The sequence below is a fragment of the Apium graveolens genome, chromosome 9, assembly GCF_009905375.1.
Source record: "Apium graveolens cultivar Ventura chromosome 9, ASM990537v1, whole genome shotgun sequence".
In the NCBI taxonomy this organism is placed as follows: domain Eukaryota; kingdom Viridiplantae; phylum Streptophyta; class Magnoliopsida; order Apiales; family Apiaceae; genus Apium; species Apium graveolens.
In genome coordinates, this window is record NC_133655.1 from 24,286,073 (window position 1) to 24,309,302 (window position 23,230).

At 32.5% G+C, this 23,230-nt stretch overlaps 1 protein-coding gene across 1 annotated transcript; it reads left to right on the forward strand.

Annotated features, from left to right (window-relative positions):
- The first annotated feature begins 12,289 nt into the window (after window positions 1-12,289).
- Window positions 12,290-21,976, forward strand: LOC141684317 (CBS domain-containing protein CBSCBSPB5-like). The gene is made up of 15 exons (XM_074489233.1): window positions 12,290-12,621; window positions 12,892-13,058; window positions 14,269-14,440; window positions 14,532-14,664; window positions 14,750-14,920; window positions 15,111-15,189; window positions 15,305-15,418; window positions 15,529-15,595; window positions 15,723-15,828; window positions 15,921-15,979; window positions 16,988-17,097; window positions 17,175-17,302; window positions 17,814-17,899; window positions 17,982-18,071; window positions 21,514-21,976. Exons 2-15 carry the CDS (start codon window positions 12,919-12,921, stop codon window positions 21,691-21,693), a joined length of 1,635 nt encoding a protein of 544 aa, XP_074345334.1. The 5' UTR covers window positions 12,290-12,621; window positions 12,892-12,918; the 3' UTR covers window positions 21,694-21,976.
- Window positions 21,977-23,230: the final 1,254 nt, after the last annotated feature.

Here is a 23,230-nt window from a genome sequence, read left to right on the forward strand (position 1 = left end):
AAGTCTATAGTTGTTAAACAAAAGCCAAAGTTAAAACCTGTTAAGTTTGTAGCTGTAAAGTCTGAAACTGAGAAATCAGAAGTTAAAGAGGAATTAACTTCTGACAAACTAAAACAGAAAAAGACAACTGAAGTAAACGTAGGCTTAATGATAAAGAAGCAGCTTAAGCATAAGCTGAAAGATGTAAAGAATATAAACAAGGTAAAGTCTCCTAGGAAAAAGAGGAATGGAAAGGAAGGTATAAATAAAAGCAATGATTATAAGCCTGTTCCTAATGCTCCTAGAAAAACATGTCATAACTGTGGAAGTTCTAACCATCTGGCTTCTTTTTGCAGGAAGAATAAGAACATAAACTCCTTACCTTCAAAGAAAGGAGTTAAGAGTCAGTTTGTTAGATATAGGCCACAAAATCCTTGTTTTCATTGTGGTAGTTTATGGCATTCCATTTACACTTGTAAGGAATATCATAGTTTGTACTATGATTATTATTAAATAAAACCTTCTTTAAAGAAAGTTAGCATTGTTCCTTCTAGTGTAAGTTCTGATACAAAGTCTGATAGTATAAATACTGATAAGAAAAATATTAACATAAACTCTGATGCTAAATCCGCTGTAAATGTTAACAAACTTAATAAGGCCACAGGATCCAAGCAAGTCTGGGTCCTTAAAACTAATCATTAGTGGTCTTTGTGAATGCAGGGCAGCAGGAAAAACATCCTAGTTCTGGACAGTGGATGTTCAGGATATATGACTGGAAATAAAGCCCTGCTATCAGACTTTGTGGAGCAGGCTGACCCATGTGTTTCTTATGGAGATGGCAACATTGGAAAAATATTGGGATATGGCAATATCAATCTTGGGAATGTCATCATTAAACAAGTAGCTCTGGTCTCAGGACTTAAACGCAATCTGCTGAGTGTTAGTCAAATCTGTGACAGAGGTTATCATGTGGATTTCTTTGAAGAACACTGTGAAATTGTAAGCAAATCTATAGGAAAAGTTGTTCTGAAAGGATATATGCATGGTAACATTTATGAAGCCAAGCTTTCAACAAGTACTGATGGTTCTGCAATCTGTCTGATGAGTAGAGCATCAATTGAAGAGAGCTAGAATTGGCACAAGAAACTCTCTCATTTAAATTTCAACATTATAAATGAACTGGTCAAGAAAGATCTTGTGAGAGGACTGCCAAAATCAGTATTTGCTCCTGATGGCCTTTGTGATTCATGTCAGAAGGCTAAACAAAGAAAATCTTCATTCAAGAGCAAGACTGAATCATCAATTCTTGAGCCTTATCACCTACTTCATGTAGATCTGTTTGGTCAAGTGAATGCCATGTCTATTGTAAAGAAGAAATATGCTATGGTCATAGTGGATGAGTTCACCAGATACACATGTATGTATTTCTTGCACACAAAAAGTGAAACTGCATCTATCTTGATTGATCATGTCAAGCAACTGGATAAACTGGTCAAAGATTCTGTGAAGATCATAAGAAGTGATAATGGCACTGAGTTCAAGAATTTGACAATGGAAGAGTTCTGCAAAGACCATGGAATCAAGCAGGAATTTTCTGCTCCTGCAACTTCACAGCCAAATGGAGTTGTTGAAAGAAAGAATAGAACTCTTATTGAAGCTACATGAACTATGCTTGATGAAGCAAAGCTACCAACCTATTTTTGGGTTGAAGCTGTGCAGACTGCTTGTTTTACTCAGAATGCAACACTCATTAACAAGCATGGAAAGACACCATATGAGATGGTGAAGAAAAAGAAGCCAAATCTGAAGTATTTTCATGTATTTGGATGCAAGTGTTTTGTTCTTAAGACTCACCCTGAACAGCTATCCAAATTTGATTTAAAAGCTGATGAAGGAATTTTTGTTGGATATCCACTTTCCACAAAAGCCTTCAGAGTCTACAATTTAAGAACAAGGGTTGTCATGGAATCTATCAATGTATCCTTTGATGATAAGAAGATTACTGGACTTGAAGATTTCGATAATCATGATCATCTGAGATTCGACAATGAAGACTTAAATTCAGATACTGAAAATCCTGACAGTCTAAATCCTGATACTGCAAACTCTGATGGATCAAACTCTGATGTTATTGAAACTGTGGTGACTACGTCAAAGAAAGATGCACCTGTGCAGGGGGAGCATATTGAAGATACCACCACATCTCAAGAAGCATCAGAACATACAACTGGCTCTTCAAGTTCTAATTCGTCAAGTTTTGATAAGCCAAGTTCTGATAGTTCTGAAAACTTAAATTCTGAAGGATCCAACTCAGAGAGCATAGTTTCAGGGGGAGCATCAGGAAATGTTGATGAAGATAGCATGGATCATGGGGGATCATCCAGTTCTAGAGAAAACCTTCCATCTGCAAGGAAGTGGACTAAATCACATACACCTGACTTAATTATTGGAAATCCTGATGCATGTGTCAGAACTAGAACAACTACTTCCAAGTGAATGTCTCTATAATTCTTTTCTTTCTCAGACTGAACCAAAAAAAGTGGAAGAAGCTCTTTAAGATGTTGATTGGGTGCAAGCAATGTAGGAAGAGTTAAATGAATTTGAAAGAAATAAAGTATGGACCCTAGTGCCAAGACCAAAGAACAGATCTATTGTTGGTACAAAGTGGGTGTTCAGAAACAAAATTGATAGTGATGGCATAATTACAAGGAATAAAGCAAGGTTGGTTGCAAAAGAATATTCTCAACATGAGGGAATTGATTATGATGAAACATTTGCACCAGTTGCTAGATTGGAAGCCATAAGGATATTTTTGACTTATGTTGCTCACAAAAAGTTTACTATCTTTCAAATGGATGTGAAAAGTGCTTTTCTCAATGGAGAATTGGAAGATGAAGTATATGTTGAACAACCTCTAGGCTTTGTAGATCCCAAATATCCAAATCATGTCTACAGGCTTGATAAAGCACTTTATGGCCTTAAGCAAGCTCCAAGAGCATGGTATGAGACTTTAGCTCAGTTTCTTCTGGAGAGTGGATTTAACAGAGGAACTATAGAAAAAACATTGTTCTACCTCAACCATGGAAAGAAATTACTTTTGGTTCAGATATATGTTGATGATATCATCTTTGGTTCTACAAATGATAAACTTTGCAAGAAGTTTGCCAAACTGATGCAGTCAAGATATCAAATGAGTATGATGGGAGAACTTAGCTATTTTCTGGGCCTTCAAGTCAAGTAGAATGAAGAAGGAACTTTTATTTGTCAAACCAAGTACACCAGAAATTTGCTGAAGAAATTTGGAATGCAAGATTGTTCAAGTGCATCCACTCCCATGGCCACTGCAAAAAAATTGGATAAGGATACTGGTAAATCAGTAGATATTACTGATTACAGAGGTATGCTTGGCTCTCTACTCTATCTAACTGCTAGTAGACCTGATATCATGTATGCTACCTGTCTTTATGCAAGATTTCAAGCAGATCCAAGAGAACCTCACTTAACAGCTGTGAAAATAATTTTCAAGTATCTTAAGGGAACAGCTGATCTGGGATTGTGGTATCCTAGAGAATCAGACTTTAAACTAATAGGTTACTCAGATGCAGATTTTGCAGGTTGCAAAATTGACAGGTAAAGCACAAGTGGAAGCTGCCAATTTCTTGGAGGCAGATTGGTTTCTTGGTTTAGCAAGAAACAAAAGTCAATTTCCACATCAACTGCAGAAGCAGAGTACATTGCTGCAGGAAGCTGTTGTGCACAGATTTTTTGGATGAAGAATCAGTTACTGGATTATGGGTTAACATATTTTAAAATCCCTATTTACTGTGATAATCAAAGTGCTATTGCTATGACAGGTAATCCAGTTCAACACTCAATGACAAAGCACATCAACATTAGGTACCACTTCATAAGGGAACATGTGGATGAAGGTACAGTGGCATTGCACTTTGTTCCAACAGATCAACAGCTAGCAGATATCTTCACAAAACCACTGTGTGAAGCTACTTTTACAAGATTGGTAAATGAACTTGGAATAGTTTCAAGTTCTTTCTCTAAATCTGCTTAACTTTTGTTCTGATGCATCAGACTTTATGATCAGTATTTATATATATTACTATCTTTGTGTATTCTGTGCTTAATTGAAAATTGCTTAAGAAATTCTATGAAGAATGGAATACTTGGAAGAAAAGATAACTGATTGATATATTTTAGGAAGTAAAATTATATTCCATATCAATTAGCGATTATCTTGTAACTATGTGATATATAAACACAGACATAGGGTTTACACTATAAGTGTTATCATTATCGAGAATATTATTTATTATAACCCTAGCAGCTCTCGTGATATTTGTTCATCACTGAGAGAGGACAGTTCCATATTGTAACAGAGTTTATTGTATTGAATAAAGTCTGTTTTCTGTTACTTGTGTTATTTAAATTCGATTTGATTGTGCTATACACTGTATTCAACCCCCTTCTACAGTGTGTGTGACCTAACACAAAATTCTGGAAAAAAACTGTCAGTTATCTCAGGATACTGAAGTAAGCCTTATTCCTTGTACATTTTGTGATTGGTTTTGGCATCATTGAGAATGGAATTTGTGCTTCATTATATTAAGCATAAATTGGGGGAGATTGTTACGTGCTGATTCTCAATGATCAGGAGGAGCTCGGGATCTGACTGTTTTAGATGTCATCAGAATTTGATGTGCCATCAGGATTTGATGCATCATCAGTATCTGCAGAACATCAGCATCTAAAGGTAGTATGTTGTGAAGATTGATTTTGTTCCTTATTTTGAGGGATGGAAATCTGTTTGTTCTGAGTGATAGGACTTTGTATATTCAGTTAAAGATATGTATCATTTTCTATTAGTAATTGATAATGCATACCCTAGACTGATTTGTAGCAGCTGTGTATTATATAAACATAGTTTAGGTCATCACATAGTGATTAACTCGAGCATTGTATGACCTAGAAACTCTCAAGAACATCAGTATTTCTTGAGAGAGTTTGTAACAATTTTTATTAGAAATATAAATAACTGTTATATTTTTATACTTGTTCGAAACATTTATACAATTGTATCAACCCCCTTTAAACAATTGTATCATTACTGGGCAACAATGGCCCCAACTACCTGCGAAGTCACATGGTTGTCAGCATTATTAAAGGATCTCGGCTTAAAGAACATCTCTCAAACAGTCCCAAACTGTGATAATAACGCTGCGTTATCTATTGCAGCTAACCCTGTATTGCACGAGAGGACAAAGCACGTGGAGCTGGACTGTAACTACGTGCGTGATCAACTCAAGGCTGACACTATCAAAATTGTTCATGTTTCATCACAACAACAGGTGGCTAATATATTCACGAAACAACTCCCCATGCAGCTGCACAACTCACATCTACACAAGCTCACAGTCTCATCCAAGGTTTCCTCTGTGACTTGAGGGGGAGTATTGAGGAAATACAATAGTATTTTAGTAGTATTTTTATAATTCAGTTCATCCTGTATTTTCCTTGCCTTGTTGTCCTATTAGAACGTTGTGGTTGTTACATTTGTAGGGACTAGAATAATTATGTGGCCACCTAGTTTGTCCTCTAGCTAGTCTTTAAATGAGCTCTAGCTCCGGGGATATAAATCAGAGTAAGCATTACCTTTCCAAAATCTGGATAAGGCTCAACTCTCAATACAATTCTCTGCATTTGCTTTTTGTCAAGCTATTTGTGTGCTTGTCTTCGGCCGATGATAGTTTTTCCAGTCACAAGTCCGCAATTGGAGACGAGTAAAATCGGAGTTTGACAAATTTAATTATTATATATATTTCTTCGAAGAAGCTGAATTTCTCGTAAAAAAATCTTTTAAACAACATAACATGAAATTTTTATCTATATCTATATTATTATATTAAATACGAAATAATTAAAGTTTAGTTGCTAGTCGGTATTGTCATCGTAAAGATAGTAATATTTAAAATTAAACATTTTTATAAATTGATTAATATTTACAATAGAATTGTATAAATACAAATAGAATTATAATACGCTCTTGGTTTGAACAAAATAATATATAATATTCACTTAGGTCGGGCTAAAAAATTTATACTATTGATCCAATCTTAAATAAAGAATAAAAACAAACTAAATACAATTAGTTGAATTTGTAGTCTCAGACTAAAACAAAATAATGAAGACTAATAAAATTTTAAATGAAAATTTGTTTGATCAATATAATGTCATTAGGTTAAAACAAAATAATAAGTGGGCAAAAATAAAATAAAATATTTAAAAAAACCGTTTGGCCGATATAATGTCATCAAACTATAACAAAATTATATATATAATCTGTTCGGTCTAAAATAAAATAATAATCACTACAGGCTAAAATAAAATTAAAAAACTAAATATAATTACCTGGATTTGGTTGATATAAGGGGCTTGTGGCAAAAACCAAGATTTGCTATTAAAACAAAATAGTAAATACTACCGTTCTACCTAAAAAAATATTTTACTAAACCAGGCTAAAATGGAACATAATACATAAGTCGGCATATTGTCATCAGGCTAAAACAAAATATATTATTTGTTCGGTTTAAAACAAAATAATAATTACTCTCAGCTAAAATAAAATTAAAAACAAATTAAATGTAATTTGTTGGTTGATATAATAATCCTGAGGCTATAATAAAATAATTTATATTATTGATCTACATTAAAACTAAAACAAAATTCAAACTTAAGATAATTCTTAATATTATTGATCCGTATTAAAATAAAATTAAAGTCTTCGTAATGCGTTGGTAGGTATAGTGTAGGTTTAGAAGAGCGAGATAGCCGGGATTCGACCCTAATAGGCGAAATATTAAAAGTTTGATAGTAGATATGTGTGTATAAAATTTGGGTTTTATATAATTACGAATTTTCTTTAATTTCTACAATGTCCATACTATTTTAATAAAATGAAAATACAGATGGTTCCTTAGTCAGTATAATTACGTCGGACTAAAATAAATCAAGATATGATATTCATCCAGGTTAAAAATATTATATAATTGATTCATGATAAATCAAAATTAAAATAAGAAAATAATTAGATCAACTAAATTAAATAATATGTACTTTTATCCATGTTAACATAAATTTTTACCATTGATACATAAATTTTTTGCCATTGATCCGGGATTTGAACAAATTAAACTAAAATACATTTGAATATAATTAGATGGATTTGGTCATTTTACCAATCTAAAGATTATTTGTAGTATTGATGTGAGCTAAAATTTACCATTTAATTAAAACATAATAATTTTCTATAAACACAACTATAAATATTGTAAGGTCCCGTAAGAGGGCTATTTTAAGCTAGAAGGGGGGTTGAATAGCTTAATTACCAATTTAAAAATTGTTACGGCGTTTTAAAAGACTTTATCCCTTTTTAAAACTTTACTGAGTGGTTATGCAGTTTATATGTGCGGAAAAATAAAGTGCAAGGAAAGAAAATACCACACGGCGATTTTATCCTGGTTCGGGATGGCGCAACCTCTAATAGATTCGCTCACCCCTACTTCAGTCCCCGAGCTCCTCTCCCGGACTCGGGATTTTTCCTTATTGGTTCCTTTAATAGGCGGAGAAGCCTTTACACCCTTACAAGTATTTGTCTTGGTGCGTAACTTAAGGGTCACCACCTTAAAATAAATTTAATACCTACACAACTTATCTTAGACAATAACTCCCCACTATTTCTTCAAAGTTGATGTAGAACCTTTGTGTGGACTTGGCTTCCTTAGCTTTTGTCGGTCTTGGATCTTAGTGATCCGGTCTTGGGTCTTACATCTTCCTCACAGTGTGAAGACTATTAACTCCCCGTTAGTATGTCTAGGACTTGGGTCTTAGAACGAGAATCACCTCACGTTACTTCACCTCACTACAAAACTAATAAGACAATCCACGAAACAAACCAAGTATAGAAAATATGGTTTGAACTAGTATGTTACTGTACTAGCCCACAAATAATATAATATCCAAATAAGAATATTAAAACTAATTAAGAATACTTGACTTAAAATAATAAATAGTAGTCCAATTATTTTTATAATTACTCCTTTATAGATTAAATTAGATAGGTGGAGTAATATGAGAAGTCTTTTATATAAAGCACTTTTGGCTTATGACTTTTTTAGTATTCTTCTTCTTTCGATTATGTATTTATAGATCGAAGAATACTTTAATTACAACTTCGGAGTTGTAATTTTATCTTTAAGTATATCAACTTAAGGTTTTAAGGTATACTTGTATATTGACGATTATTAGGTCAAAGTTTACTCTTTTAACTTCAAGCACAATTTATAAGATTTATGAGTCTTAGCCAAGATCCAAATAAGTTAAGTGCAAGTAATTGGCTTAAGATTGTGCTTTCGAAGTTTGGACGAATAATTACGAGTATTTTATAGATATCGTAGTATAACTCCACGGAACACTGAAGATGTTAGAATGGGCTTATACGATATGGCTCGTAATTGTTTATATACACGATATGTGTTAGCCAAAATCCAATTAAATAGCGTGAAATTAATTGGCTAACTCGTGGATTTGATTCGTCCTTAAATTTAACGGATGATTACGAAGTTTTATAAATCGAGTTATAATCTCCTGGAACACTAAATATGTTAGAAGGGATTAAAACTATGCTTCGTAATAATTTATGTGCACAAAATGTCTTAACCAAGATCCAATTAAATTAGGTGCAAGTAATTGGCTAACTCGTGAACTTAATCTGTTTTGATGTTTGACAAATTACGAAGTGTTTATAGATCAAGTTATAATCCCCCAGAACACTAAAGATGAGAGAAGGGATTTAACTTTACTTCGTAATATTTTATGTGCACAAATAATTGTTAGCCAAGATCCAATAATAAAAATAATTGGCTAACTCGTGAACTTTATAATCTCCTTTTCGGAGATGAAGTACTTTTGTTTATAGATCTTCTTCTTGAGATGATTTATGTGAAGATCAAGTACTTATTCGAATTCCGAGTTCGAATCTTAGTTCTCTTGAGAACTTTGTTTATAAGAGATCTTGTATTATAGCTTAAGACGAAGTAGATAAATTAAGTACAAAGCTCAAATAAAAAGAACTCAAATAAGAAGCTAAAAGTTACCACTTTTGAAGAACGGTCGGAAAAATTCGCCGGAGGTTCGGCCGGATTTTGGCACTTTGGTCGAACTTGGGCAGCCCTTCGGGAGGCCGGAAAGTGGTAGTGGATGAGCTCACTTGGTGGGATGAAGCTTGGTTGGGTGAAGCTAAGCTTAGATTCAATATATTATTGAATCTAAGTATATAGAAGAGATAGAAGGTTTTTGAGAAGAAGTGTGTGTATAGAATTTGAAAGAGATGAAGAGAAGAACTTCTTGAAAAAATCCAAGCAACTTTGTGGCTCTTTTGCTTGAAAAAAATGGGTTGGGGTGGGGGTTTATTTATAGAAGAAGTTGGGTGGATTGAGTGGTGGAGATTTAAGGAAAATGGATGGTGGATGATGTATGTCACTTGGATTGATGACATGGAAAGCAAAGTGTGTTTCTTTGCAACTTGCCATATGAGATAAAAAACTTTATGGATTCAAAAACTCAGCTGATATATTTGAATAAATATATATTTTCCTTTTTCTTTTAATCATTGTTTAATCACTTAATTAAGGATTAAACACCATTAATTATGACCACCTTAAAAAATCCTAAATAAATACCATAAAAAATATGATAATTACTTAAATAATATAAAATACTGTCCAGCAAGTTTTGGTCAACCTTGGTCAATGGAAACTAGGTCAAACGTGGTCAACTGTGGGACTAACTGCCTCGATTTTTGTGTCTGGAAAAAATTCTCTAGATGTTACGAAATTTTTTACGATACTTAGAAAATACCATTTAAATGATCCATACCAAATTTCAAGTCATTCTAGCATTTGGAAGTATTTTATCTAAAATAAAACTATTATGTCAGCCTTTTCTTCCGAGTAAAAATATCATTTGTCTTGAAATGAAGGAGATGGATTTTTTGACCAAAGTTTTGATTTGAATAAATACTTAAAATATATTTCCTAATATATAAAATATATTTGGATGATAGGAAATGTTTGAGTATTTTTAAATAATTTTCTCCGAGAAATGCTGATTTTACGAAACGGGAGAAAATTACTGTAAGTATACAGAAATGAGTTGCAGAACTTGATATTAATATTCCAATCATGAATATTAATACTCTTTGAATAAAAACTCTTTTGATATATGAAGAGATATATTTTGGAGCGAAAAGTAAAATATTTTTGATATAGTACGAGACCTCTAAAGAATATTTCTGATATATTCCTTATTCGAGCATGTTGTCATATTCATGTTGCAACATAGATCTAAGAAATATCATATCTTAATGTTTCTTCTTTGATCATATTGCCTTAGAGATATATTCCATAAAGATATAATTTTGATGTTTTGCAAAACTGGAATATCTCTTTGACAGAAATGATTTTGGTAGTTTGACTTTTTGACTTTGATTTGGATCAATTAAATTCATGTCATAATCGAGAGGATCTACGTGTTCTTAATTTTATGTTTAATCGTACAAATACAAAAATAAATAATATATCAAAGATAACCTTTCAAATATCAATAAAATTATATCTTAATTCGTGATAGTTTTTCAAAACTAAAATATCACTAATTTATACATGTGTATATTTAAAATTTCAAATTAAATTAAAAAAATATATAATATTAAAACCAATTCGTGCATCGCACGGGTTTTAGGCTAGTATTATATTAAAAACGAAACAATGAATGTTTGGTTGGTAGTTTTTTTGGTCAACGTAATCATAGTAATATTTAAAATAAAACACTCTCATAAATAGATAAATATTCATCAAAGAATAATTATAATATATCTAATGGTTTTCGTTAAAACAAAGAATATATAAAATTCACCCGGCCGAGCTAAACAATATTATACTATTGATTCAATTTTAAATAAAAAATGAAAAAAATTGCTTATAATTAGTTGGATTCGAAGAATCGAGTTAAAATAAAATAATACTCCCTCCGTCCCACTGGATTCTTTACATACTTTTTCCTCATACTTGACCGGCATTTTAAGGCAACAATAAAATATAGTTCTATAATTTATTTTTTAAAATTTTTATGTATAAAAGTTTAAACATTATATTTTTATTTAAAAGAAAAAAATAAAATTATTCAGGGAATCATATTTTACGGGAGCCTTAAAATGCGTGCCGTTCCCTCGTCCCCCAATGTAAATAATCCAGTGGGATAGAGGGAGTAAATATTATTGATCCCGCTAAAAATATTATATTATTGGACTGGACTATAACAAAATGAAAATTTGAAAGGAAATTCGTGGAGTCGATATAATGTCATCAAAGTAAAACAAAATAATATATATTATCCATTTGATCTAAGCTAAAATTATAATCACCCCTGGTTAAAATTTTTTTAACAAAATAGTAAATATAATTAGTTGAATTTGGTTGATTTAACATGGTTCAAGCTAACATAATTTTTTTGACATTGAAACGTAAAATTTTGTCATTGATTCGGATTTAAAAATATTAAATTAACATAAATAAATCTGAATATAGTTAGTTGGATTTGGTCGATTAACATACTAATGACAATTCGTACACTATTAATCTCAACTAAAATTTACCTTTTAATTAAATATAATAATGTTTCGTTAATACACCTATAAATATCAATAAAAATATAAATTTCAAATATTATATTATTTTTAAAACTGTAATATCACTAATTTATACAGTTATATGTATATTAATAAGTATTATTAAATTATATAATTAAAATTTCAAATAAAGTTTTATAATTCAAATTTTTTTATTTTAAATTAAAATAAAAAAATTATGTAACATTAAAAATAATAAAGGCTAGTGTTAACTATGTTAAAAAAGCCATAAATTATTTGTGGTATTCCAAGGACGCCAAGTAAATTAAAAAACAGTAAATGCCAGTATGCACATAAGTAACCAATTGATAAAAAGCATATTGTGATTTGTAATTTTTTCGATAAGTTATTGAATAATTTCCCACTGCTCATGATCTGAGATCTCGAAGTATTTTGTTCATGGACACCCGCCTGGATCCCATTCTTATTGTCTGCTTCTTTCTCAGCTTAAGGGTTAAAAATAATAATTACACGTGTTTATTTAAATAAAATAAACATGTTGTAATTTGACTAATTGACTATTCTATTCTTCTCCCCCGTCCTTGCCATATAATGGCCGAATCAACGAAAACAATTATTTAAAATTTTCCATTTTTCTCCAGCAATCAATCTCCTCCTTCTCAATCCAGAAGAATCACATCAACACTCCTTTCTATTCTTTTTTTTTTTTTTTTAAAAAATTGATTTTAATCATTTCGTAAAACCGCATATCAATACACACACTTACAAAAATATATCTTCCTCCGTTGTATGTTGTTACCCTTCCGTTGGGCTTTTTCCCGGGAAATTCATCTCAATTTTCCCGGAAATTATTATTCCTGCTCCGATCATTCCCTCCGTTCCGATCTTCAATTATTCCTTTTATAGCTTTCAAATTCGTTAATCAGGTTATCTCTTTCATTCCACTTTGACTCTTCTGTTATTTTCAAATTTTATAGCTTTCAATTACAGAAATTTAAATATCGCTGCGAAAAATAAAAAAATTGAAACTGTGAAAGTTATTGTCCATTACAGAAATTAATTTAAATAGAGCTGCGAAAAATAAAAATCTAAAATGTGAAAGCTGTCGTCGATCACAGAAATTTAAAGTGTAGGCTAATAAATACAGAAACTATGAATATAGGTAGGCTAAGTCTTGCAGATTTGATTTGGTATAGGGGGAGGGAGAGGATAAGGAGGAAAAGATGGCGGGAAGTCATGGAGGTTCTTCGAGAAAAAGTAGCATGTCGATGAGCAGCTCACCTATGCACGGCAAGAAGAAAGCTTCTGAAAATGGAGGTGGACCTGATTTCTCTAGAAGATCTCTCAATGCTTCTCGTTCCATGTATGCTGAATAAATTTTATCGCTTTTACATTTTTCTCGTATTGTTTTCTGTTGTTGGTAATTTTAATTGCAAGACAATGTAGATGGTAAAGTTTGTAGTACATAGGTTAATTCCATAAAACATGTTAAGTTGTGGTTAATTAAAATTTATAAGTTTCTTACTGGGGGTTATTGGTCTAGGTTCTTTTCTAATTGTACGCTATTTATATGATCTGTGATTAGAGGATCACAATGCTAACCCTATTATTGATTTTGTTCGAACTTGGTAATATTTACTGTTCGCGGATATTCTATAAATCGGGGTTATGCGACTATCTAAGAAGCACTGACACTGATACGGCGACACGGGGATTCGTCAATTATCAAAGTGTTCTGGATACGGGACACAACAAAAAAAAGTAAAAAAATATAAAAAATATAAGATTTGTATAAGTCAAATATTGAACTTCGTTCATAATAATAATAGAGTTTGTTTCATAATAAGTGATAAACTATTTTTCATTCAAATGATCATCTTGTGTAAAAAGAACAGCTTCCATTTCCGGTTCATCAAGGAACATATTTGCAATTTTTAAATGATTTTCATTCAAATGATCATCTACCGTAACCTGCAGCAGTGTTACTATTTGCGCTGGAACTCATTGACCCAGTCATAGTATGTGTCCTTCAAACAACAAGAGATATCTATAGAGATATATGTGTTATATATAGAGAGAGATGTATGTATATATTTGATTGTATATATATAGGGTTCTGTATTTTAGCGGATGAAAAATGAAGAGGGATGTTATAAAAGACAAGAGAGACGTGAAATTATGGTTAATTTAAGATGGTTTGGGTTTTTTATGATGATTTTGGGCTTTTTTTATAAGGGCCGTGTCGGTCGCGTGTCGAACCCGTGTCGGTCGCCTTTTTCTGTCGACACACCACATGGCGTGTCAGACACGTACTAAGCCGTGTCGGTGCCGAGTCGCCATGTCGGCCGTGTCCGACACGCATACGGCAGCCTTTTTGGAGTGTCGGTGCTTTCTAGGCGACTATGTATGCACGATTTAAGAAACTTAGTAACTTAACGGATATAAACTTTTTGATGATAATCTTAGAACAACCGTCCCCTTCACAGAGGGCAGTATACTAAGATTAAATTGAACTTTTTTATATGGCTGATTGCTGTTTGATGTTTTCTGTATGAAAATTTCTCTTAAATCAGAGGTCAGTTAACTGGAGAGCGCACTGTCAAGAGATTGCGGCTTTCAAAGGCCCTGACAATACCTGACTCCACGAGCGTTCATGAAGCCTGTCGTCGAATGGCAGCTCGTAGAGTTGATGCTTTATTATTGACCGATTCAAATGCATTACTGTGTGGAATCCTTACAGATAAGGTTTTAAAGAATTTCTATATATTATGTATTATAAAACCAGACAGAGCACCCCCTTGAATTTTGTGGCTCACTTGTCATATGGTGATTGAAGGATATTGCTACAAGAGTAATTGCTCGTGAGATTAGTCTTGAAGATACTCCAGTTTCAAAGGTTATGACAAGGAACCCGGTTTTTGTGCTTTCAGATACCCTTGCTGTTGAAGCCCTGCAAAAGATGGTGCACGGTTAGTACTGATTAGTGGTTCGATATCCACATCATCAGTATACAAGTACTTGTCTAAATATTCCACTGTTTAATATCTTCCACAGGAAAATTTAGACATTTGCCTGTCGTGGACAAAGGAGAGGTTATTGCTTTACTTGATATAGCAAAATGCTTACACGATGCTATTTCTCGCATGGAACGGGCAGCTGAAAAGGGAAAGGCTATAGCAGCTGCTGTTGAAGGTGTTGAGAAACATTGGGGGACGCCTATATCGGGTTGGTGTCTGGGTGAACTATATTACGCAAACTTTACTTACTTCGTAAACCTCTTTGGTTGGTGGCAAACGTCACAACATGTTTCCCTTTTCTCGAAACATTTAAATAAAGCTTGTGCTTCAGTCCTTGAAGAATATTAGGTTGACTCAGTTATTCGATGTGAATCTGATAGTAAATGTTTACTTTGTAGGTCAAAATACATTCATTGAAACACTTCGAGAGAAGATGTTTAAGCCCTCGCTGTCTACGATCATTAATGAGAATCCAAAGTAGGTAATATCTTTACTTTTACTCTCCATTCCTGATTACCATTTATATGACTTCTTAAGGATGCATATCGCTTGTATTATTTTAGTACTGTCAAACTAATTGTGGCAGTTTCAGGGTCATAACTCTCTCCCCAACAGATACAGTTGTTATGGCAACAAAACAGATGCTTGAATGTCGCTCAGGCTCCGCAGTTGTAGCAGTTGATGGAAAACCACTAGGGATTCTAACGTAAGTTCTTCTGCATTGCATATCCTAATCTTTTTATATAAATTTTTGTGTTTCATGTACAAGTTGATGTTTAAAAATAAATATGTCACTTTCGCCTTCTGTTTTGTTAGTTCCAAGGATATTCTAATGCGAGTGATTGCACAAGACCTTCCACCAGAGTCCACTATCGTGGAGAAGGTAATTATCTTGATGTTTAACTCACTGCGTTTTGGGGATAAGTTCTCTAATGGTGTATCTGTGTAAGCAAAGCCATTTTATGGTTTCCTGTCACGGGAGACTAAATTTCACTTCAAAATAACATTAGGTGATGACCGCAAATCCACAATGTGCAACAGTTGATACTCCACTTGTGGATGCTCTTCATATTATGCATGATGGGAAATTTTTACATCTTCCAATTGTTGATAGAGGTGTGTACATTTTTAATACGGGCTTAAAGTTTGTTTAGAAGCTTTAGAAATTAAAGACATGACTTCTTATGTGTTTTGCTAATTCAACGTAGATGGCATTGTCGTTGCTGTTACTGATGTACTTCATATAACTCATGCTGCTGTTGCCACTGTAAGTTGATCTCTCCAACAATTGCACGACCAGGATGCAGATGCTTAATAAGTTCCTTTATTGATATGATTAATGAAATTTTGGGTACGGTTTTGTTGATATATTTAATGATTTTTATTACCAAAAAAAATCAACATCAAGAATTTTTTATTTTTTTTTTTGTAAAATAATTTAGTTCACACGCACACACTCACACATATATTTTTTTATAGTTTATACTTCACAAATAGATATTGTAGTGATTATATTCGTTTCAGTGATAATAAAATAGTAAGAACACAGTTTCTTTGATTTAGTTATTAATAATAAATATAGTTTTATCATTATAATAATAATTTTCACAATAAATAGACAAGAAAATAAATATTTTTACAAGGGCCTACAATCTTGTCTATCGAAGGAAGGCGACAAAGGCGATTGTGCATAAAATTTGTCTCACCTCTTATTTAATCAACGATTTGTCTGCCTTGATACCATGTAACACCATTTCAGCCTCCCACTATCACATGTGTGCACTTTGATGATTCTTGTGCAATTACAATTATATGAATGAGCCATAAGTTTTTAACTCTGATTTGGATAATATCTTCAGCTTTGGTGGGACTCTAGACCTGTTAACTAAGTTTCACAAAATAGAAGTTAATCATACTATATCTTAATTTACTTGTAAAAATTACTTTTTCTTAAAAAAAACTCTGCAGCCAGTATATGAGGAGAAAACTTGTATATTTATATGTAATGTTCTGTCATTGGGAACATATGGAATATATTTTTAATGTTCTTGTATCTGTGAAGTATTCTATTCACAGTACAGACGTTTATGCACTTCATAATCAAGAAATTAATATACTAGATAGATGTACTACTTTATATGCGTCAGGGTTTGTAGTGAAACAAAAGCAATTACTTGTGCGAACTAGTCTTGTCGCTAGACTTTTTTATGTACTTAATCTGTTATTTATAATATTTGGAGTAGACATGTGGTCACTAATTTAAAGGATTAAATAGGTGGGAAATGCGGCCGGGGTTAATAATGAGGCTGCAAGCAGTATGATGCAAAAATTTTGGGACTCTGCTATGGCTTTAAGCCCCATTGATGATGATGATGAGACACGGAGGTAATAATATTTCTATTGTGATATTGACATGCTTCTGATTTCTTTACACTTTCTTACTAAGTCCTGTGGCACTGCAGTGAGAGTTCATTGAAATTGCTTTCCGAAGGAACAGGAACCGAAATTGGGAGATATTCATTAAACATTCCTACAGCTTTTGCGTTTAAAATTCAAGATAGGAAGGGGCGGATGCATAGATTCAATTGTGGTATGCACTTACACTGTTTTTCCCATTGGCAACTTGATGCTACTAATAAATTTGAGGTATTGTACATGTGACAGAAATGTAGGTACAGTTTATAATTGAAACAGATATCTACAATAGCAATTAGTCTAGGCACATACAGTGACCTCTGTAACTGGGCATTTCAAGTGAAGTGTTAAATGTCTACACAGAGGTCTTCAGGGGAGGGTATCTTTTATCTGTAGCACTTGAGCATCAATTATTTATTTCACATATAATCATTGAACAGAAGAAAAACAGGCCAACAGAGTCCTTTCTAAATATTCTCAGGAACTTCATTCCTGGAACATGAAAGGAAATGTGATTTAACATTTTACATTGATATTGATTATAGTTTAATCCTATTTGTTTAGTTCAAGATTTTTTTTCTCAAATATTTTCTGTCATCCAAAGAAAATATGTATGATCAATTTGTTGAAATATTATTTTTCAGATTTATTGAAGTAATATTTTGGATATTCTTTTCCTGTGGTAGATACCCGAAGTTTGACAGAACTGATAACTGCCATAATACAGAGAATGGGGGATGACATTGATCGCAGCAACCTGCCTCATATTTTGGTATTTGCTGGAACATAAATTTGTAGTTGAATTTTAAAATTCCTTTTCACAAAGCGGCTTGTAACGGCTAACTTGTCTGCAGTATGAAGATGAAGACCATGACAAAGTCATAATTGCATCAGATAGTGATCTTGTCACTGCTGTGGAACATGCAAAATTAGCAGGTTGGAAGGTATGTTTCCTACATTCTGACTCTCTTACTATCTTTATCCATCTTTGATAATAATGAAGAGTTAGTTATACTGTTTTACTAAATTATGTACGAGCAATTTTACATGAAAGTATTATTTTATGAAACGTTCAGTTGTGCCTATAATTTTTGCACTTTGATAGATGAACATTGTCCCTAGCAAGAGACAAGGATACTATTTTAATTCAAGTAATGCGTTAAAGCCTGTTTATATTAGAAATGTTCGCTTATCACAACAGTGATAAGGATAATCCAGGAAGGAGTCCTAATGCAGTGAAGTCTCCTGATAAGGGTGTTAGTTAGCGCTTAGATAAATATAACATCTTAGAGATAATTAAGAGTAATGTATATCCATATGTAAATGTACTTCTGAGATTATCATATTGTAACCACCTTCCTATATAAAGAATACAACACCCCTCCCGAGTATCAAGGGGGAAAAGCTTTGGTTGATATATATATATATTGTTTTAAACAGGATTGGAATGTTCTTCATCTGCTTCTTTGTGTACTTTTTTCAAGAAAGGTCTTACATTCCTTACTCGAATATCCTCAAGTGAAGATAAATAAGTAATTCAATCGTCAAAGTTTATCCCTTGTACTGGCAAATCAGGGTTTGGGTTCGCTGACTAACCACTTGATAAGTGGACGTATTTACTCATCCGGTTATCCCCGCAAAAAGCTAAGATGGGTGTGAGGAGGGTAAGATCTATGCAGTCTTATCCCTACTCAAGAGAGAGACGCTATTTACAGAAAATGACCTTGCGAGGGTCCAACACATGACCTCTATACCATACTATATTACTAAAGCTGAAATATTAAAATTTTCGTTGGTAGTTTAGTTGGTACAAAAAGAAATAACGACCGTTAGATTTAAAAGTAGATTGATGAATACGGTTAATTGTAATACTAAAAAAAAAATTAACCAGGCCTAAGGTTTGAATCTCGTAAACAACATATTATAATTAAATATTTATATAGTTAATTTAAAAGATCAAATAAAGGAATATGGTTCGGATTCGTCAAACATGTCTTACTATATTGCTATTTTATTAGTGATGCCAGTCTTTGACAATTTTTTTCTTTATAAAGGAAAAGTACATGTAAAATATAAATATATAAAATAACAAATTTTAAATGTAGCCGTGGCATAGGATGTAAGCTATATATATTTAAGCAACAGTTCTCTGGAGACCAATTTTTAATTGGAGCCCAGGAGACCGAATTCCAATCTTCGGAATGAAATATAATAAGTGATCTAAATAACCCAACAACTTTGTTTCTCTCTCGTCTTGACTCCTGATGTATACTTTGCAGAACTTTGTTTTATTTTCCAGTATTTTTCTCAATCCCATGCGTCCATCATCATCCCAACCTCTATATTTTCATGTTGCCTTCTCTTATTTCCACTAGGATTGTGTACCTGGTCTACTCTTTGCAGAACATTTTCTTGCATTTTCTTATTTATACAAAATATAGATTTATCCATCTTCAGTTTGCAGAACATTGTTTATTTCTGCATAATGAAGTTTTATACAGTATCCATTATGCATATTATGTTCTAATTGAAGGACACTGTTTGTTTTTTGCATCATATAATCTTATACATTATGCACATCACTGTTTCTACAGAAACTGTTTTATTTTTGAATCACATTGTATCCGCTTTATCAGAAACTGTATGTTACAAAACTAATCTTAAAAATGGCAATATTTTGATTACAATATAAAGAAGACATACACATACATTTATAGATCTTTCAGGAACAAAAAAAAACGGAGTTAAAATATACATCTTATGAACTTGATGGAAAAGAAAATTGATTTTAAGAAAAATGGTCTTTTAATGAATAATTTCTGGAGTGATGACGAAAAACATGTCCAGAAAGAAAAGATGTTGAAAAAAGTAAAGACAAAGGATGAAAGAAAGCTGGTCGTAGAAAATATGTACGGCTAGAAAAAGAAGGATTTTAGGGTAAATTTGAACCATCGGATTATTTTTTTATCGAATGGTAGTCAAGTAGGTCTTCAAACTCTACAATTTGATTGGGTATCCATTGAATTTGACTCTATATGTATATATTTTATTATTAAATCCTAAACATTAAGACTTTGGTTGGTTGGGAGTTTGGTATATAATAAAACAAAAAGCATAAATAAACTAATAAATTAATCAATAATATAAGAGAAATTATGATATTAAAGTACATGAGTTATTTGAGTTCGAGTTGAAGGAGTATACTTCACTCGCGCTTTAGTTTGATTGCCCGCAACAAGAATAATTTGGCTTGGACAAGTTCATCCACATTAGATATAGTAATAATTACATCCAAAACTAATGCTTAGTTATAGTTATAATTATATACAAGATATTAAATAAAAAATAAATTATTGGAATGCTGGAAAATTCATACATATAATTATATAAACATTTATTAAAACATAAATAACAAATTTCTAAAGGAAACCTGTGCAAATCACCAGTTATAAGCGTGTATATGCAAGTCATATAGGCTGTGTAAGTTTTTGTTTGATTATAATTTCATTACATCCTCCCTGATATATATTAGTCCGTCAGAAAGATTATTTCATTGTCTATTTCACAAACGATTAAGCAGAGGTCTATTTATTAGTTAGACAGTTATATCCTTGTATAAATGAAATAAGTTTGAACCAATTATTTATTTTGTATAAGTTCCTATCAAATATATATATATATAATATTTATATATATATATATAAATTCTTTTCTGTTGTATCTTCTTGTTTTTACCTTGGTTTCTTGCGCACAACAAGAGATTCCACGTCTACTGATGCATCAGAGAACAATTATGATATTTATTTATTGTTAAATATATTGCTACATGTATAAATTGTAAAAATGCAAATGAACTAATGAACATCCTCATAGTTGTCTAGACCTGGTTGTTATTTTCCATCCCAGCTTTGATAGGCACAAACCTAGGACAAGATCGATGAGAAAATAAAGGGTAAAGCTATAGTTTTTTTCCCAAGTCAAAGAAAAAGTTCTTTAATCTGAGAAGCTTATTTTTGACTAAATAATAAATATTATAATCCCTTCTAATGCTTGGTCCGTACATTATTCTAAATTATAACCTCATATGGTTGTTTATGCATATATATAAGATGAATACTCCCTGGAATACCTACGATAGGTCTAATTTACCGAACAAATAGGAATCTATATTTTGAATGACTACGCTTTAATCCCGTACTCAATCCACTTAGCAAACATAGCCTAAGCATCTGTTCAACCCAGTCACTTCTGAAATATTTTGATAAAGTTTCAGCTGTTCTGTTCGCCATATGTATTGTACTATATCATAGACATTCAGTATACAAAAGGTCATTTCTCCACATTGTGAATTACAAAACCTGACTTGTTAATAATAAATTACAACAGGGACTAAAGCTGCATCTAGATTATTCGGAAACACCTCGTCGCAGGAGGGGTTCTGATTCTGGAGATCTTGATTATGTTCAGGCAGATGCATGGGCTTCTGCATACAAAGGTGTAGCGACAGGGGCTGCATTGGTTGCTGGGTTAGGGTTTTTTGCATTCTTGCGGAAAGCTGGTAACTGATTTATTGCAGAATATTGTCAATTATTTGTGTGACTTGCTAGAAACAGGGGTGCTAAATTACTTGGAAAGTAGTTATCCGAGTGCTTTGAAGCTAATTTAAAAATCTTATGATGTTCCACGGGATGAGTTTGCAGTTGCCCATTTTTTCTGTATTTGTTGTATATCAACCCATATATCATTCTTCATGTTTTAGAACATGCCTGCATAGTCAACTGTATAAAAAGTGTGTATACAGATGTGATACAATGACAAACTTTTTTCCAGTTAATTTAGTTTGCGTTTCTTTTTCTGAAAAGCTAATATTAGATAATTTTAAAAAATTATTCGCTTCTCCTAAAAAAATATTCGCTTCTAGGTAGGCCATTAGGATGATAATCTATCAAGAGATTGATAATGTTCTTCTTTACCTTTTTATTGTTGAAAATTATAGTCTGATTATTGCCGAGCTTCCGGACGATTATTATTTGATCGAGCAATGTTACGGACCACGAAAATAATCTCAAAATTTTTCCGCAATGACATATGGCGTGTTTTTATTTATGAACTCGCATTTATGCACGGGGTTTATGACAATTTTTATAAAATAATCAATAAAATAATGATAAGCATTCGGGACGGTTTTGGAAACCGTTTTGGGGATTTTAGCATTTTGATCGGTGAACAAATCGGTTTTCATTTTATTTATCTTTTAATTATGGCACTACATACTCAAAACATTTTCCAAAAATTTCCCCAAAATAATACATGGTCATTTTTAAATTCATTGAATTCATAATAAAAGACCCATTTCATTTATGAGTCAATATTTAATGATATACTGATAACTTATCAGGAACAATTTCGAAAACGAATTTTGAAACTCTAGCATTTTTCTAGAATTATAAAACATATTAGCATAAGATGTTAAGATGGTTTACAGATTCGAGTGCAGTTCAGTTACATCATAATAATTGTATATCTTTAGTTTATGTTAAATCCCATTATGCAATAACATCAAACAATTATGTAAGTTTACCTTATATTTATGAATATATAAATGTAATCATGGGGAATTCAAATGTCTCAAACGTATGATTTCATGGCCATACAAAAATAACCGTGGCATTTTAAGAGTGAGACAGACGGCATCTATTAAACTTATTTTCCTCCTTCCGTTCCCCTCTAGATGTCATTTTTTGAAAAAATAAAAACCATCCTAAATCTTGTATTTTCCTTTTCCAAATAATTACCCTGACACTATGTTTAACTAATGTATTTACAAATAATTCAAATTAATACATGATAACTCCCGGTGGCGGGGCTGCTCCTTCGACGCCGTAGAGGTGTAGCTGTGGTTGGGTTCCTACAAAACAACACCGGAAGGGGGGTTGGAGTCTCGCGGCGCCTCCGGCGTGAGAGTAAGAACTAGCTTTTTGGAAGATGAAGTGAATATGAATGCAGGGTGGCTGTGTGTGTATATGAGTGTGAAAGAATGATTAACCCCAAAATCTCACCTTCTTGGGTTATTTATAGCCCAAGGGTAGGGTTTTGGGGTTGG

Coding starts and splice junctions, on each gene's coding strand:
- LOC141684317 (XM_074489233.1), top strand. CDS start 12,919: ATGGCGGGAAGTCATGGAGGTTCTTCGAGAAAAAGTAGCATGTCGATG. Junction 17,098..17,174: donor GATGATGATGAGACACGGAG/GTAATAATATTT, acceptor GTGGCACTGCAG/TGAGAGTTCATTGAAATTGC. Junction 17,303..17,813: donor GATGCATAGATTCAATTGTG/GTATGCACTTAC, acceptor TTCCTGTGGTAG/ATACCCGAAGTTTGACAGAA.